Genomic DNA, 18,881 nt, shown 5'->3' with positions numbered 1-18,881 from the left:
ACACACGTTGTGCGTTGTATAATTGTAAAGCAGCATGCATGCATGCACGCATATGCTGGTCTCACGTCGTCTGGTGCAGTGGTACGAACATATTATTAAACGAGGGACAGTATCACAGTGATCTAGCCATTTACATGATCGTCGGAGGATCGCTACAAAATCACACCAACAAAAAGAAACAAAAAGAGACGCGAGCAGGCGTGCAAACGAAAAGAAGAGGAGACGACGCCAAAAGGCAGACGAGCACAGAAAGAATTCAATGTTGAACTCTTGCTTGATTTATCATTATTAAAGAATTATTGTGTTTTTTCCAGTAATTCGTTTACATAAGAATAGTATTAGTCGTATTCAGTCGAAGGACCCATCCACCCTGAAGAGGATAACAATGGAGCAAGGGACAGGCCATACTGTGTCATCACCACGTACAACCTCCGTGTTGCATCTGTTAGTTCTGGAATGAAATTAAAACTGAAAAACGATACTGCATGTTCCACGTTGAATTTTAGTTACCATGCATAAACTTAACTATCTAGAGGAGCATCCTACACAAGATGAATACTTCCTCCGTCCAAAAAAACTTGTCTCAAATTTACCCGTCATATGGATGTATCTAGCACTAACTTGATGCTAGTGCTAGATACATCCATTTAAGGGACAAGCTTTTTTGGACCGAGGGAGTTATATTGCGTTGATGCGCGATCACTCCACCAATTATTCATACTACGACCCCCCGACGATAGAGAAGCTAGACTCGTGTCCACATCATATACCACTGGAATACCACAATTCTTTCCTGATCTACTTCAACCTGTGAAAACGTATATGTACACACTGATCCTGACATGTGTAGTGTAGAGCTACTGTCGGTCCGTACACTATGTCGACCAAAATTAATCTTCTGAGTGACACTGTCCGTGGAGCTAGCTACTGTCTGCGTACGTATTCATGTGTACGTGATCTGGACCGTGCATACCCGCCGCAACTAGCACCCTCAATCTTCCACGAATCCAGTGTTGCTCTGCTCAATTAATATTTATGCGTAACATCTCAATTACCATTGGCGGTCACTGATATATATAATCTGAGACCAATAATCTATCTCTTTTTCTAGGGAGGTTTCTTCCGGGACCAACCTATTGTCGATATTTATCAATATCTAGCTAGAACTCCACCACTGATTAGCATCGCAATTACAGCACAACACGCTTTTTAGTGTTGTGTACTATAAACCGAGTTAACTATGATTTGTGTATTCTACCCGCTCAGCCCAATGCAGCCGTAACGTAGGATGCAAGCAACACAGTGGCAAAATATACACACAGCTTGCAGTGGTACGTACGTTGCACCCTTGTCTGCCACTGTTGGATTTCTATTAGCGCTAATTCACTATCTCACCTAAGCGATTTCTTTCTTTTGTGGCCGCTTTTTCCAGAGGTGTACTTTGCAGATCTTTTTAATTGAGACCCCCAAGTGGTTAGGTGCATGAGAGAAAAAAAATTGATGTCAGTTCAAACGTTTCTTCTTCGTCTTGCCAAATTCTTCCACCCTTGTCTGCCGCTGTTGGATTTCTATTTTTCTTTGATAAAGGACTGTTGGATTTCTATTAGCGCTAGTTTACTGTGTGAACTAAGCGATTTCTTTATTTCGTTTTCGCTTTTTCCCAGTAGTGTTATTTGCAGCTTTTCTCAATTAGTCTTACTAAATCTTAGTCGACTTAGACTTGGTTATGTCTCAGCCAATGCGATATGCGTGAGATATTACATTGTGATCCGTATAAATTTTCTTTCTTACATGTTATGTCATTTGACTGAGACTTGGTTCAATCTCAGTCCACTGAGATCTTGCCACACACCTTTTCAACTGAGACCGTTATTGGTACATGAGAAAAAAAAATCACGTCAGTTCAAATCCAATAGGTGGCGTCTACCAAATCTTCCGCCATTGACTGATCCAGTGCCGTCTAGGCGGCTGGCTCCCGCCATCCACGGCCGGCGACTCCCCACATCAACCTCTGGCACCCTTCCAACTAGGGTACCACTGTTGCGACGTCGCGATCTGGGGTCATTTCCATCCCGGGCCTCGCTGGCGTCCTTGCGCCTCGCTGTGCACGCCCCATTGTCCGTCTTCAGGCCCGGAGCTACGTGTAGAAAATTGACTGACTTATATCACAAGTTCAGTTGCCTGGCAAACGATGACTTGACGCAAAGGAATGATTGTACAGTGGCGGCGATCACATCGCATGTAGCCATTGAGATTGTGGAAAAGTAGTGGTGACAACACATGGGTGATTTCGATGGTGGTGCTACTCGAGCACCTGGTCTTGAGTTTCGGGGTGAAATCCTAGGTCAACCGAGAGTGGTTATGCCTGGCAATGGCGATGTTTTTTTACGTCATTACCTTGTTGAAGGCAGTGCTCGAATATGCTCGGACTGCTTCTTCAGGGTGAAAACCTAGATTCTGACTTTATGGTTGGATCCGGTGATGGCGACACTTGAGTGTCTCTCTCTTCCTGAAGGCATTGCTGTTGAAGAACCTCGTTGCCCATGTGATGTCATGAGATAGTTGATGCGGATATGGTTATTCTTGTAGTTTGTCGATCGCAAATCAGATCGCTTTGGTTTTTTTTCCTCGCCTACGCATAGCTTTGGTCTTATATGACTTTGCTAGTTGTGGGCGTGTTTTTTGCGTGCGTGAGAGTTGGTGTTGGCTGTGTGCATCCTAACTATGCAGAGATCGGGTGTATGCTCATTGTTTTACGTATCTTCATGATGCTTTATTTTGATCCAATAAAATTCATCCTTTATCGATAAAAAGTTGCCTGGCAAGCAGCAAAATCGTTGTTAATTTATTCATCATCCAATACTATTCTGTATCTGGTGGTGCCTATCCAGTACTACTATTGGTTAGATTATGAATGGATGGCGGCTCGAGAGATTAACTAATCTGATAGGCTTGAACTTTCTCAAGTCACTGGAGTACGTAATTTGCAACATATCTATAATACCTAAATAGTTGATCCCCATTATCCTATTTCTCTTAACATGCAGCCTATCCACCTCACCACTTTGCTACATCAGCCTTTTCAAATTATCGTTTTCCTATTTTTTTCCTCGGACTGGATTTCCTGCGGCTGGGCTGTACGAAGCCTCTTCTCTGCAAAAGGCAGATTGATTGGGCTGTGCTACCCACACGCAGTTACATCCATTCATTGTCTTTTCCACGGCTGTTCTGTTCCACTTCCTCAACGCCATGTCCACTATTGCTCAGCCATAACTGCACAAGAAACTGAAGATGGAATTTGTAGCAGTCCACGATCGTGACTCCTATTCATATAAAGACATGCCGCCACTTTGCTTTCCCACACTTGCGCCCTCCTGACGAAATCCCTATCTCAGATTCATCTTGGCCTCTAGCCTTGCCGCTGCTGCAAATTCTGCTGCTTGGTCTCTCATCAAAAGGCTCCTTTGGTCTCGCGTCCACAGACCATGCTGAAGGCAGCGGGAAACCGCCAGTTAGGCGCGTGCTGCCATCTATTATCCTTACTTTTTTCTGCTAATGGAGTTCGTCTGCGTCTTTTTGGGTGTATCTAAATGTGTGGAGTATATAAGATTTTGTAGGTGACCAGTTCAGTACATTTACATATCAGCTCTGAAAACTGGGAATGAATTTTTTTTGGGGGTGCTTCTGTACATGCTGCTACTGAGCCTCTCATACAGGTCATCGGTTTGTCATTGTTCCAAAGTTCCTGCCCTTCATGTGTTTACTTTTGCTTTCCGCTGATACTTGAACAAGAGCTGCTAGCTTCCCATTATGTGTCTTTCCTGAAGCAACTACACGGGTAGGCAGTAGAGCAAGAACAGTTACCTTCCCACTACATCTTTTCTGAAGCTCCTATAAGGGTTGGCAATAGAAAAAAATCACTAATTTTTCTGCAATTATTAACTAACAATTTTGCATTTTTGTTTCATGCAGCTGCAGTGAAGAAATTTCATATCAAGTCTATTGCACTTAAATGAATTAGCGAACTTACTACTTCTGTTAACAAGTACTTATAATATGTAAAAGACATGTTTTTATCCTGATTATGTGATTATACAGAACCGTTTTGCCGGCTTTGATAGTCATATGTCATCCTACCTTTTTCTGGACAAGTTTTTATCGTGATTATGTAGATTATACAGTACCATTTTGCCGGCTTTCATAGTTGTTTCTCCTGCTACCTTTTTCTAATATGAAGTTCCATATACTAAAGAAGAGGCTGACATCATTTTGTGTATGTCAACATGTTGTAAGGTCAAATTAACCTACATCAAACGATGTGCCATACCTACAGTGACATGGCCTTTCCCTCCCACCTACAGTCAGTGAAAATGAACAGATTTAATGATTGTTGGTACTTGGTAAATTGGAAATATTTATACCCAGAAACCCCAACAACACATAATTTGCCTTAAGTTTTCATTTACATTGTTCGGGTTTTGTACTTACAAGTTGAAGCAATTACCAAATCTTTCAATACATTTTAGGGTGTAATCTTTTTAATTAGTGAGAGACTCGGATCTATTTGAGCATTCTACCCCAACCATATTATTGATCCAAGTATCATGTCTCCTTCATTTTAGATACAAGTATCATGTCTCCTTGATACATATTGAATTAATGTCGCTCGTGTATAGCTAACCATGTCCCGCAGCAACGCGCGGGGTATCGTCTAGTGTTGTATATATGGATCGGTCTAATCTATGCATAAGATACGAAGCATGCAGCAGACATGTCCTCATCAATAGATCGAAATGGGCGGCCACGGGCATGCATATGCCAGGATGTGCACAATCTTGGCAAGTAAATCCCAGATTGAGTAGAAGCATTGCATTCACCAAGCGAGACAGCGACAACTCACAACTTCTACCGCCAAATATACGGTACACTACAGTGCGTACGTAGTATTCCTAGTGCTGTATAAAGACAGTGGGACAAGACCTAAAAAAAAGATAGTGGGACAGGATGGAGAGGCAATGATTGGCTGCGCACTGCTCGAGGATGGTTCGCTCGCCGGTGGCAGGCCCACAAGTAAGTCCCACCGATTTTCCACAAGGAATCTGTATTTGTATTTTCTTATTTCCTTCTTGTATCTGCATCCAGACCAAAGTGAGCTTGAGCTAGGCCTAGGCAAACGTGTGTTGCAAGCAGGGAAGATAGTAAGTCATTCTTGCACAACAATATAAAGGGCGGCGGTAAAGCTAGCTAGCGAGTTGATCAGCTGATAGAGACTGATGTAGAGCGACACACAACCGAAATATGCTACTCCATGGATTTATGAGTGGGGGTGGTCGCTAATTAGCTAGCTTAAAGATCACCATGACTCTTCTCCTTCTTCTTCTTAGCCGACCAATTCGACAGCCACCACCGCCCCCTGGCTAGCCGTGTAGCCACCCCCATGCGCAATCCTGGCCTGCTCTCTATGTGTGTCTCTAACCTATCATTGTCAGGGAAAAATCGACTGGTGGCTGTGATCAGCTAGGGATATGCATGCTCCCAATCGAGTGCTTTATGGGTTATATAAATAGGGCCCCGGTCAGGTTTACGAGCAGGCAGCCAGCTCTTTTCAAGCTCTCTTGGTGTTCTCCTCAATCGGCTAATTTGGTGAGTCCCCACACCTACGATATGGTTGTATTTGTCCCAATTTACTTTGTTAGTAAATTAATTTGTTTGGTCGACGGCCACTGGGTACTGCATCTACAACCTAGCTAGCTGTAGTGATGAGTCATGGCTGATCGACGAGCCCCGCTTCTTTTAGTGCAGTGTGGTACCACCAGCTAGGTAGTACTTGCATTTGCATATAGCTCTACCATGCAAAGTGGCCTCATATTCCACCAGATTCCTGCTGGTACTCCTCATAGTACGCACCTAGTGTTGAGTCTGCAACTATATTCCTGCTTGATACGTGTACCTCTGAAACTCATAGTACATCATCGATCGTTCCAGTCGAGTTGTGTCTGAAATTCGTCCCCACAAGACTGTACGCAGATGCCTGTAGTTCAGTCCTCTAGTCCACCACAAAATTGACAACAGACCCAATCTTCTCTCTCTAACCGTAGTGTTGGTACGCGTCCGGTACCACTAGGCCGGCGCAGAAAAATGATGGAGAACACACGGAGAGAGAGGTGGAGGAGAGGCTAATCCTGAAGTGCACTCAAAGATACATGCTGGCTTTTGCATTCATGCCCCTAAAAGCTTCACTCTCACAGCTGCTACACCCAGCGTGCACTGCAGGTCCTGTTCATCCCGCCTTCTATCTTCTTCCATTCACACTTTCTGCAAGCTAGCTAGAGTACCGGCCCACATTCCATGCCATCAAGTGCTTGCAATCGGCCTAGATTAGAATTGTACTTTGCCCTTAGAAAATGGATCCAGGACATGATTGCAGTGCACTTATAGTAGATAGATAGACAGATTTGGTGTCGGCTATATAGACTGCTAGAGCTAGCCGGATTACAATATAAATAGCAGTTCATATGAGCGTGCGCATATACATACATGTGCTCTGCTCTGCTTGCTGTCAAGAGTCTGTGCTCATCTCTAGCTATCTATAAAGATCCTTTTCACCTTCTTTGGTCCACACGCATACAACATATATACACGATCGGTCGATCGGTGGACCAGCTAGTACCATTGTTTCCCCTCTGTGAAGATCAGCTGTGGCCTCCACACATGCATCTACTAGTAGTAAGTTGAAAAGGTTGTGCTCTTGATTTCATTTCAGAAGACATCGAGCTAGCTTGCTACCAGGCAGAAAGGTAGATGCTAGCAATGGAGCATCAGCAGGAGGAGTCGTGTGTTCCCCCGGGGTTCAGGTTCCACCCCACAGAGGAGGAGCTGGTGGGGTACTACCTGGCCAGGAAGGTGGCCGCCCAAACGATTGACCTCGACATCATCCAGGAGGTCGATCTCTACCGGATCGAGCCATGGGACCTCCAAGGTACTACTCATCTGAATTTTGTCAGTCCCTTTTGTAATTTTTACCCCCTCTGTTCCAAAATACATGTGGTGGTTTTGGTACATAGTGTTCTAGTGAGGTGGTGATTCAAATTGAGAATTACAACAATAATGGATGGTGCAGACAGGTGCGTCGGCGGTAAGGGAGGACGGGGAGCGCGTCAGGTAGCGGAGGACGAGCAGTCATCGTCGGAGTTGTACTTCTTCAGCTTCAAGGACCGCAAGTATCCGAGCGGCACGCGCACCAACCGCGCCACGGCGGCCGGGTTCTGGAAAGCCACCGGCAGGGACAAGCCGGTGACGTCGTCCAGGAGCCGGGGCGTCATCGGCATGAGGAAGACGCTCGTCTTCTATCGGGGCCGCGCCCCCAATGGTAGGAAGACCGATTGGATCATCCACGAGTATCGCCTCCAGACAAGCGAGCACGCACCCACACAGGTTTTCCTTTAGTTCCTCTTCTTCCTCCTCCTGCCACACCTCTTCTTCTACTTCTTGAGAATTTGGCGTTGATGGTGAGGATGTTGACGGTGTGCAGGAGGAAGGCTGGGTGGTGTGCCGGGCGTTCCAGAAGCCCACCCCGAACCAGAGGCCGTCCTACATCTTCCCTGCATACGCCGACGCGCGGCCGTGGCTGCACATCCAAGGCGGCGGTGACCTCCATTACCTGCAGAGCGGCACTGGCGCTGCCGGGGCCGGCGGCCTCGGCTTCCCGAGCCAGGACGTCAATTACTCCTCCGAGGACCTGCTGGACTCCAAGCAGAGTCTCTTCGGCAATATCCCGCAGCTCATCGAGAGCCCGCCGGCGACTGCCCTTCTAGGCTGCGGCGACGATGCCGTCCTCCAGCAGCAGGGACAGGGACAGGCGGCGGCCGGCATCGACTGGAACTTCCTGGACAGCTTGCTGTCCACGTCACAGCTCCACGTCACAGCGTCACATCTGCACCTAGAGCAGTGAAGTAGATCCAGTTAGCTGACATACCGTAGCAGCATCGATTTCATTGTATACATGATTTCGTAGTAGATGATGTCCGGGACACTTGGTTGCCACTTGTACCTAGCTAGACTAGTCTGTTCCACTTACTGAACCCATGTGTTTTCCTGTGGACTACTCTGTTCCACTTACTGAATCTATGTGCTTTACTGTAGACTACTCTGTTTCACTTTGTAAATTTTAGGGACAGTTGATTTATCGTACGCATGATTTGCTAATAGTAGTCCACTACTGCAGAGTACAGGCATTATAGAGCCCAGATTAGTGTTTGTGTTGCACCTGATGGACACTCGTGAACCTAGCATCGTAGTGTGGGTTCTAGTTCACAGCAGGCAGACATAGCACTCTGTTTCACTCACTGAATTTGTTGAACAGCTGATCATCATCACTCATGAGTGTACGTATATGTTTCACTCAATGGAGAATCTTTCATTTGACAATAGGCATGATTTTTTTTTGGTTGATTTGTCTGGGCCGTGCATGAACGGTTAATTAAATGCATGATGTGCCCATGGGGATTAGTTAACATCAATCTAGCACGATGATGAGTTGATTAATTGAGTTTCCCTGTCGATCCTCTTTTCCTATGTAATTTAATTTTACGCGTCATGATATTTTATGTTTGAGTCATAATTAAGTCAACATGTAGACAGATAGATGGGTCTCCTACTCGCCATCGAGTACACATCGATTATCTATCGATAGTCAACAAAGTGACAGAGACTTGCACTGCAAGATAAGTATGCATCTCGAGTGCATATATACTGTTGCTTGTGGCCGCTGTATAATGCTGATCATTAAAATGTATTTTTCCGACGGGATCAATAGGTTGGTGGATATATACGAAAATAGGAGAAGTTGCAAACTTATGATCATGTTTCATCATTGTGTACATGGCTTTTTCTTTAAATATAGCAATAAACTTTATATGCCTTTAGTAGTATCATAAGCCATAAACTCTCTAGTAAACTCCTCATCAAAACTGTAACCTTCAGGAACATCTTCTAATATTTTATTTCTAACAGGAGTACTAGGATGTAACAGGTGATTCATAAGTTTCAGCCAATTCAATATTTTTGTCTTTCGCAATATGAGCATCTAACAATTCACCAAGTGGAAAAGTTTTATCAAGCAAAAGTAGAAGCATCATCATTAATATCATCGACAGCAGAAGCAGTGTCTATTACATGCAGCATATCAGATTGTATAGCAGGTGGTGATGTCACAAATTGACTTAAAACAATAGGTGAATCAAGCGTAGAGCTAGTTTGCGGTTCCTTATCTGTCCTCATTCTTTAGGGCATAATCTTGGTCTTAGGGTCTGGAAAATTCTTCATAATGAAAATAAATTGCAGCAGATATTTAACTCCCAAGTGAACTTCATAAATAGGGCTATACTTGGAGGGTAGTATTTCACCCAAATTTATTGACTCGGCACAAAGGGAGCCAAAGAATACTTATAAGCCTTAGCAATTAAGTTATCACTTCAACAACACCTGAGAGTCACTTCCTTGCAGCAATTTATTAGGAGCACAGTAATATGATAGTAGTGATAGCAATAGTAACCGTAACAGTAGCAGGTTTGTAACAAACAAACAGAGTAGTAGTAGTAGTTGTTGTTGTAACTTGAGTAAAGACAATATTATTGAAGCGTAGCCATGGAGTAACGATGGATATTTAGATGAAATTCAGGATATAACTGTCACAACCTAGACCGATACACATAGCTCCAATGAATCAATCATATCTGGGATATATTTCATAATAGTCATACGTGCTTGCGGTATGAACTTGCATTACATATTTGTCTTACTTTCCCGTGGCAGCGGGGTACTAATGGAAGCTAAGGGTAATTAAGACGCTCTTTTTAATAGATAGCCGGAACAAAACATGAACACATAGTGAATACATGAACTCCTCAAGTAAAAGTCATCTCGATCGATATCGCAATCATTGTCACCTTGGAGGTCTAAGGTTCAGAACGATAACAGGTGCATACAACTAGCAGGTAAGATCAACATGTCAAATATATTCATGAAAGCATAAGTGTTCAGATCTGAAATCATGGTACTCGAGCCCTAGTGCCAAGCATTAAGCATATCAAAGTAGTAGCAACATCAATCATAGAACATAGTTGATAGTAGGGACCAAGCCCTAACAAATTGGCACACTTACATAAGAAATCTCATCCATCTTCATCTACATGCAGTATGCCTACAAAGAAATTACTCACTAATGGCGGTGAGCAACATGATATTGTTAATCGGTGATGATGACGGTGACGAATCCCTCTCTCTAGAGCCATGAACGGACTCTAGGTTATGGTTCCCGATTGAGAATAGGATGTGGCAGCGGATCCCTATCATAAAACGCGATAAAACTTTCTGTCATATTTTTTCTCGGGAAGACGAATATATAGGTTGCATTATGCCAGCCGGAGTTCTATGGGCCCCACAAGCCCCTTAGGCGCGCCGAAGGCCGGGTAGGTGCGCCCTTGGCTTGTGGCCCCATGGTGGCCCCCTTTGGTACCTCTTTGCTTCAGTATTTTTTATTTATTTCATAAAAAATCTTTGCAAAGTTTTGTCCAATTTTGTAAACTTTTATTTCTGAACAAAAATAACACCATGGTAGTGTTGCTGAAAACAGGATTAGTCCAGGTTAGTTTCATTCAAATTACGTAAATTAGAGTCCATAATAAGAGCGAAAATGTTTGGAAAAGTAAATATGTTGGACATGTATCAGTTGCCACGTTCCTTTTGTCCCTACTGTCCACATTCTGCAGCACATGCCGACGTAGGTGCCTCGGCACGCCAGCGTTGCTTCCCAACCATGGTCAGCGCGGGCTGCACGGCAATAGAGAAATGGGGACTTTCTTGGCCGGGGGCGATTGGGGTTTTCTCGAGCAGCTGCTGCTGTGCTTGGTCTATGAGGCTATGTGATGTGCGGGAAATGAGGCATCGACGCTCGCATCGCACCACTGTGGCACCGGTGGCGATCGGCGAAAAATGAGTGGCACAGATGCATGTCGTTCTTCTTCTTCTTTGCCGTGAATGCCTTCATGGTTGTCGTCGGCTTCTCTGCCTGCTTGCTGTCGGCCAGAGCAAGGGGAGGGCGTTCTATCGGAACCGTGGCCGCTCTGACCTTGGTTGACGGTGCAGTGGCCCAAAGCAAGTTTTTTGTCCCCAACCTATTCCTTGGTGCAGGGGCGACGCGTGGGTCGATTCCAGCGACGATGGCCGCGGGGTGGCGGAAGGATCTTGCGGTTCCATTTTGTCTAGAATCGAGGGCATTGGCTGTGGCGGCGTCGAGACTAGACGACGGTAGCTGGAAGCGATAGCCGCTCGGGAGGAAGAGAGAGGCGTCCAAAATTATACTCTGATAGGTGTCGGTCAAGTATGTTTGAGAGATTTGTGCTACTTTTTTACACTGACTCTTATAAAATTTACTCCTCTTAACAATTTGAGAGATCTGCTAGGTGCGGTTAAGTCCTCAAAATGAGGAGTTCAAGGTTTTAAGAGATCGGTTAAAGATGCTCTAAGGTTAGACTAGAAGCCCTCACATGATGACCCCCATGATTGATCAGACGTATCCCACAACTCCTGTGCGGCCGCTCAGCAGTGACGTGTCACGCGCACGCGCTGTGTGGCGTTAATGTATTTTTTTGGGTTTAGAGACAGGGGGACCCTTCTCCTCTCCTCTCCCCTGGGTCGCCCCCGCACGACGACCAGGGGGGAACCCTAGCGCCGCCAAGCCCTCGGCTCCCTCTCCCACCTCTCCTGCCCGCCGCCGGGCAAAGCCCGGTTGGCGTCGGCGGCGGCGGGATCTCTCCTCCCCGCAACGGCCGGACCTAGTGCGGGTGCCGTTCGGCGGCGGTTGGCGGCATGTTGGCGAGGACTCAGGGGGGCGACGGCAGAAGCTGCTTCCCCCTGTGGTCACGTGGAGGGCCGTTTGGGGCGCTCCTATGGTGGCCGTGGTCGATCTGTTTCAGATCTGACCGCCGGTGCCTCGGGCGGCGCCGGGATCTCTGGGCGGTGGCCTCGATCAGTGGCGCGCGGTGCGGCCTGCTTAGCGGGCGGCACCCGCGCGCGGGTGCAGATGGAGGGCCTTCCACGGCCGCGTGGGCGGCGTGGAGGCGGCGGCGCTACGGCGACTCCTCGATGGCCGACCGGAGTTCCATGGGAGGCGTCTTTTCCGACTCAATCTACTCCTGTTCATGCTAGCCACGGTAGCGACTAAGGTCGACGCCAATACTGCCTGGATGGATCTGGTGGGTGGGCATGGATCCAGGGAAACTCCATGCCGGCGTGGCGGCCGCACCAAAGTCGACGCCCTCGGCGCCGATTCCCTTCCTGGAGGCTTCGGTGTGCATCATACGCCCCCACCTCTGCCATGAGCGTAGGCGAAATTCTCTGTTCCTCTGTTTGGGCGACGATGGCACTTTGGTGTCATGTTCCTTCCTGAAGGCGTCGGACGAGGACTGCTCAGGGTGGTGGAGTTGCTGGTAGTTCAGAGTTGACGCGAGATGGGATGTAGGTGGAGCGGTGTGGCATCAACAGTATCATCGACGGTGGGTCTCGGCGGCATGGCGCAGTGGAGACTCGGCGTCAGATGCGCGGAGATGGACTCGTGCAGGAGGAGGAGGCTGTCTGGCGTCGTGGTGATGTCGACGATAGCTAGACCGTGCAAGGTAGATGCAGCAGTACAACTCTGAAGATGGATTGGTGGCAAGTGGCTGCGGCGGCCTCATACCCGGCAGGCGTCCTGGTTGAGGAGCACGCCGGACTAGTGGGTGCCCATACCCGGCAGGCGTTCTGGTTGGGACCTCAGGTCTTAGATGTTACGTCTGGCTGTGATGTCTGTTTGGTATTAGGCCCAGGCTATCAGCGCCCCTTCATCAATTGGACAGGTGTAGCTACAGTTGCTTAGACGGTGACTTTAGTCTTAGTGTTGTATGACTTTGTAAGATCTTGTGTGAATAATTAATAAAGTGACCGCATGCATCGCCTAGATGCAGAGGCCGAAGGTCATCCTCTTTTTCTAAAGAAAAAGATATGTGATCAATTACTTGATTTATGAGTGGCTGATCTTCTCTCTCTCAAGCTTGGAAGACACCGTCGGAGCTCCGAGGGGTGCGATGCATATACATGTGCCCTGCGGCACCATGGGGCAGAAGGCCGGCGCGAGCGGTGGGGTGTAGCGGGCGGTGGCAAGGCAGTGGCGGTACGTAGTGCAGCGGTGGCGGTTTGGTGGTGATAGTACGGGCGGCGGCGTGGTGGTCCGGCGAGCATTGCCGGCGGCCATTGATGTGGCATGCGGGCGATAGCCACTGAGAAACCCTGACGACAATACCCGCAATCCCGCAGTATGCATATTCACCTGAAAACGAAGGCAATACCGACCGCAGATGCCGGCACTCCGGAGACAACTCAAATGCATGTGACTTTTCCGTGATGTACATGCACTAGAACATGAAAGTGAGAGGACACATGTTAACAAAAAAGCATCATTGCATCTATCATGCATGTGTATGCAAATGAACAAATGCGACTTCACCAACACGTCAACACCAAACAACAGAATATATAGATAGTGCCCATTGCACACGCCGCATTTCATGCATGACAACGTATCGTTCGGTCAATGATGATCATGACGATGTGTAGTTGCCTCCGGACAAGGGCACCGGCCAGCCGGCCTGGACGACGATGAGAAGCAAAGCTGTCAATCTCCACTCCATCAATCGATTCATGCTTTGTATACATATCCATCTATCCATCCGTCGCCCATGGTGCGCGCGCACTGTCTTGATGTATAGTTGCCGGCAAGGCCTCTGGATCCGCCGCCCCAACCGCCTCAGCGGCCCCGGCCGCGCCGTCTCTCTAGACCGGTGCCACCCACCCGCGCGCGTCGTAATTGTAATCATGCAATGTGTAGGACTGTGTGCTAGCTGTTGTCTGGCTCTCGTCGCTGTCCAAGTGTGTCTCTACGTATGTTCATCCGACGGTCAAGCTTTGGTGTTAAACTGTGTCAGCATTGGTCGTCTCCAAGTGGACCACCGTCGCCACATGTCGAGTTTATTTTGGAAATTATAACTCCATCCATTTCAAAACACTTGTTGTGGTTCTAGTTCTAATGTATGCATCTCATACACCACAGATGAAACGAGGACATTTTGTAAGAAAATCAGCACATATATCAAAACCAAACTTAACCATCCAGCAAGGGTGGTCAGCGATCTCATCTCAAAAAGTATATATCAACACGAAACTTCTCTTTATTTACTTTTCGTTAAAAGACGTTGTGGTTACATATCTGGAAAGTCCCAGAATCAGCGACATTTAATAAAGACATATCTATTGTTTGGAATTTCTTTTTGTATACAAAAATAAAATAGTTTTTAGTAAACCTCGTCGGACAATCCCAGTTTACGCCTGTAATGTCATATATAGATAGACAAAGTTAAAAATAAATACATAGACTAGCCCAGTTTACGGGGAGAGGATTTGTAGCATGCATGTGCGGGAACATGCTGTCCAAATTAAATTCCGTTTGCATAATCGTGTTTTTTGTGATGAGACTTTCAAATGAGATCTATTTTGAATACAATTTGATGAGCTTTTAAAAAATCAACTCGGGACCGACAAAATCTGACGTTTCAAAACCTGCAACCAATGGAACAATACGTTTTAAGTTTCAACTTTTGAAACTTGATGCGAGCGACCGACAAACTAGTAATTTCAAAACCCGCTACAGACTAAATCATTGTTTTCAGAAACTAAAATTTAAAACTTATGTGTCCGAGTGCGGATCGCGAAGCAATGGGGCGGCTAGCGCGGCTGGACAAGTGCGTGCCCATGAGAATATATATAGTTTACAAGCGAAACTGGGCCAAGCCTTACAATGTACCGCTGGTTAGAGGAAAAATCTGTAAAAATAAAGACTAACCTAGCTAAGTTATGCCTAAACTACCACCCACAGAGGAGTTCACTTTCCCTATACCGCAACTAGGAGCACCAAACTTGCCTTCACCCACTGGTAGAAAAAGGGCCTTTAGTCCCGGTTCTGGAACCGGGACTAAAGGGTCGGTACTAATGCCCTGACCCTTTAGTCCCGGTTCAATCCAGAACCGGGACTAACGGCCCTCCACGTGGCCGGTCCATCTTTAGTCCCGGTTGGTAACACCAACCGGTACTAAAGAAAATTTTCTGATTTTTTTTTGAAATTTTTTTAAAAAATAATTTGAAATTTTTTTTGAAATTTTTTTATTTTCAAATTTCTGAATTATTTTAACCTCTAATCTCTAATCACCCCTCATCACTGCTCAATTTAATCTCTAATCACCCCTCATCATTCCAAATTATCTAACTTTCCGAACGGTCACCCATCCTCTCACTACTCCAGCCTGAGCACGCTTAACTTCCGGGTTCTATTCTCCCTCGTTTCCAAGTCTGCACTTGTTGTTTTCCTGACAATAGTAAGATGTCAATCCTATTAACCCTCAGGAATTTAGCTTGAGCATGAAGTCACATATTTCACTGTTTGAGTTTGAAACTATTGTTCTAAAAAACAATAATTTTTTAGTAACACTAATATTTCTTGAATAAGTAGTTTGACCATTGTTTGACCACAGTTTGACCATAGTTTGACCAGATTTGACCAAAATTCAAAAAAGGTGAAATAATTATTTAATAACACTAATATTCTTGAATAATTATTTAGTAACACTAATACTTCTTGCATAAGTAGGTTGACCATAGTTTGACCAGATTTACTGAAAATTTAAAAAAACTGAAATTTGAGCATAATTTTTTTTCCTTTTGGAGTTTGACCAGATCGGATGTAACTTTTCGAGTAGATGATTTTTCATATAAAAAACTTTTTAATCCGAGTTCGTATGCAAAAGTTATGCCCATTTTACAAATTCCAGAGAGATTTTGTAAATAAAGTCGAAATTCATATTTGTAAATTTTCCCAACAACTAGACCACATATCACATGGGAAACTTACTTTATTTTATTTTTATTGACATTTCCATCATTTTCTTTTGTTTTTTCTAAAACTGAAAAGGCGGTCCGGGGGGGGGAGTTTGAAAATGGGACATTTAGTACCGGTTCGTGCCATGAACCGGTAGTAATGCCTCAAAGCCCATTAGTCCCGGTTGGTGGCACCAACCGGGACTAAAGGTCTAACCTTTAGTACCGGTTGGTGCCACCAACCGGGACCAATGGGCATCGCACCCTTTAGTCCCGGTTCGTGGCACGAACCGGGACTAAAGGGCCCAAGTGAACCGGGACTAATGCCGTAGCCGCACGAACCGGGATAAATGCACCCATTGGTCCCGGTTCTGGACTGAACCGGGACTAATGGGCTTACCCGACCTGGACCAAAGCCCCCTTTTCTACTAGTGACCACCAAACAAGAGTACCATCTTAGGCATGTGATTGAACATGGCTCTTCGGCGACGCCTTCGCGAATGAAGAAGACGCATGTTGGCACGAACTACACACAAACCAAACCACAAGGTAGGAATGTTGGTCTGGCCTCGCCAACGACCACGTCAACCACCTTGAGTCTTTTCGACATCAATTGGTAGAGAGGATGAGCTCTTCGACTATGTCTCCAATGAAAAGAAGGATACCCTCAACCGTCATCATCATCTCCAATGACCTCTGTAAGACAAGCTTTTCCCGTCCAGACACCCACCATGCCACTATGATTGCCAGCTATATCTTGCACATCTTAGCCGGAGCATAAGAGTGCGACCAGATCCAGGCATGAGCACTTCTAATGGTTGGCGTACTTGCGCACCGCCTCTACTACCATCATTGTGGTTGTCCTCCACCGTCACCAAGCATCATAACACAAAATTGAGGCATGCTACATCATGTGGGACCACAGTGAACCATCTTGCTCTAGAGCACGTCGCCTTGGAACCAGTGGGTAGCCTCCCCCAACTCTGGATCCGCACGATCTTTGCTTCAGAACAATGGGGCGGGGGAGCTTGAGCAAGGAGGCCTTTGGGAGTAATTGTCGCTTTAGATACCCTGGGCTTTAACCATTAAAAATCTTTCCTCCGTGTATCAATTTTGGAATGTTCCATGATAAACATATTATAGTTAAGTGTTTGGATGTTGATTAGAACTATACTCCAACATAATTGTTTGCACATAGAAAATACGGATCCTACTTGTTCGATTTGTTGCATATATTGGTAGGAAGATGGCACATCTTAACATCAGTGATTAGCTATATACAATTAATATTGTGATGCATCATATTCTACTTTGTTGTCTCTCTAGATAGTTCCTCTTCATGCTCATAGGTATAATCATGCGCTTGAATAGGGTATGACATGTGTATACCCATCTATTTGTCCTTGAGATGTCAAGAAATTCAGTGTGTGGGTAACTAAAGTCTTATAATACACCGCAATAATTTTTATTTGCCTTCTTTTATTTTGAATATAAAATTCCATATGATGCTAATATCTTATAATGGATGGTTTGATCCTTCATGCTTCTCTATAACATTCATAATATATTTATATTACAACATGATAAGGTTTTTTTTTATGAAAAGCGATAAATAATACTTTTCAAGCAGATATGACCACATGTATATGATGGGGGCGGGGAGCTACTAAAAACACGTGTCTCCATGTAAATTACAAAATGTGTATTTAAAAATATTTGGGATGATGATGGCCTATGCAAAAAATAATTCATCACAAAATTTTAGAAAATAACATATATGAGAAAATTTACTGATTTTAGTGTCGAGTTGTGTACTTTAATTTTGGAAGCTACACTCAAATGAAGATGGAAGGCTGTGAGGAGACATTCAGTTGGAGGAGATGTTCCTGTCGAGTGTGAGGCACTTGTGGTGACTTCGTAAAAACTCAGGAGATGCTATGACGGCTCAGTCTCTCGAAGGTGCTCATAGGGGTAGGGTTTGCATGCATGCGTTCATAGGGATGAGTATATGCTCGTGCATGTGTTTGATTGTACTATGTTAAAAAATGAAGATGGGAGGCAAATGTTCTTAAAGATGTACAAACTTATCTCATATGTTTACGATTCCATCAAGAATATACGAAAGACAACAAAATAGTTTTCTGCTTGTTTAATAACCATTAACTTATAGGGTAATCACCTGCATAATTGACAGTTATAATATGGAACATATGGTCCTAAAGCACTAGCATGATAAACTGATATCGTGTACAATATCTAAATACATGAATTAAATTAAGATATTTAAAACATAAAAACTATTTTGGATAACTAATGTGCCAAAGAGTGCAAATCCTAACCATGCTAGCTTGTTTGCGGCAACACCCGGATCTAACAAAACTTGCTTAGCCATTGCCGGCTGGCCGCACGCCATGGAATTAGGATAGTTCCCTCTATCCTCCACCTCTTCATATGACCAGGGGAGTGCAATTAGATCTAGGCTGGAGCACATGCAATGGCTGCAACACAAGCCACATGACGTTCATCGGCATGACCTCCACTATTCCTCCACAACACAGTTTCCTAGAACGACAGCCCCTCTACCATTCAATGTGAACTTTGACTAACGATGATGATGCTGGAGGAGAAGCTGGAAGGCAGAAGGTCATGAAGGGGGATTGGTCGCCCGAGTTGCTCCACTCTTTCACTATTCCATTGTAAATTAAAATATTCCTCCATGTAACACTTTCAGAATGGTCCATGATAAAATATATGATATTTAAGTGTTTTGATTTTGATTAGCTCCATTTTCACTTACAAATTATTATCAAAACAAAGCAAAAAAATAAATTAATTTTTGCATGTAGGTCTCTTATCTTCAATGGTCTTTGTATGTAATTTTTTTAGTTTTTCTCCAAGTTATTGCCTTCGTAATAATAAGC

General features: G+C 45.1%; 1 protein-coding gene across 3 annotated transcripts; it reads left to right on the top strand.

Annotated features, from left to right (window-relative positions):
* The first annotated feature begins 5,546 nt into the window (after positions 1-5,546).
* On the top strand, positions 5,547-8,143 carry LOC119357296 (NAC domain-containing protein 30-like). Of its 3 annotated transcripts, none has more exons than XM_037624290.1 (4): positions 5,547-5,643; positions 6,764-6,979; positions 7,121-7,434; positions 7,532-8,143. In XM_037624290.1, exons 2-4 carry the CDS (start codon positions 6,802-6,804, stop codon positions 7,949-7,951), a joined length of 912 nt encoding a protein of 303 aa, XP_037480187.1. In that variant the 5' UTR covers positions 5,547-5,643; positions 6,764-6,801; the 3' UTR covers positions 7,952-8,143. The 3 variants fall into 3 exon arrangements, with proteins under 3 accessions (XP_037480187.1, XP_037480189.1, XP_037480188.1); XM_037624292.1 differs by having other exon boundaries at positions 5,584-5,643; positions 6,767-6,979; XM_037624291.1 differs by lacking the exon at positions 5,547-5,643 and having other exon boundaries at positions 5,681-6,979.
* The last annotated feature ends 10,738 nt before the right edge of the window (positions 8,144-18,881 follow it).

This window comes from Triticum dicoccoides, chromosome 2A (assembly GCF_002162155.2).
Source record: "Triticum dicoccoides isolate Atlit2015 ecotype Zavitan chromosome 2A, WEW_v2.0, whole genome shotgun sequence".
Taxonomy (NCBI): domain Eukaryota; kingdom Viridiplantae; phylum Streptophyta; class Magnoliopsida; order Poales; family Poaceae; genus Triticum; species Triticum dicoccoides.
The sequence above is the reverse complement of the archived record's forward strand: the minus strand, read 5'-3'. Positions and strand labels throughout refer to the sequence as shown.

Bases quoted from the DNA above. Each gene is read 5' to 3' on its own strand.
- LOC119357296 (XM_037624290.1), top strand. From the start codon at position 6,802: ATGCTAGCAATGGAGCATCAGCAGGAGGAGTCGTGTGTTCCCCCGGGG. The intron at 6,980-7,120 runs GTACTACTCATC...TGGATGGTGCAG, and splicing joins CGAGCCATGGGACCTCCAAG to ACAGGTGCGTCGGCGGTAAG. The intron at 7,435-7,531 runs GTTTTCCTTTAG...GACGGTGTGCAG, and splicing joins GCGAGCACGCACCCACACAG to GAGGAAGGCTGGGTGGTGTG.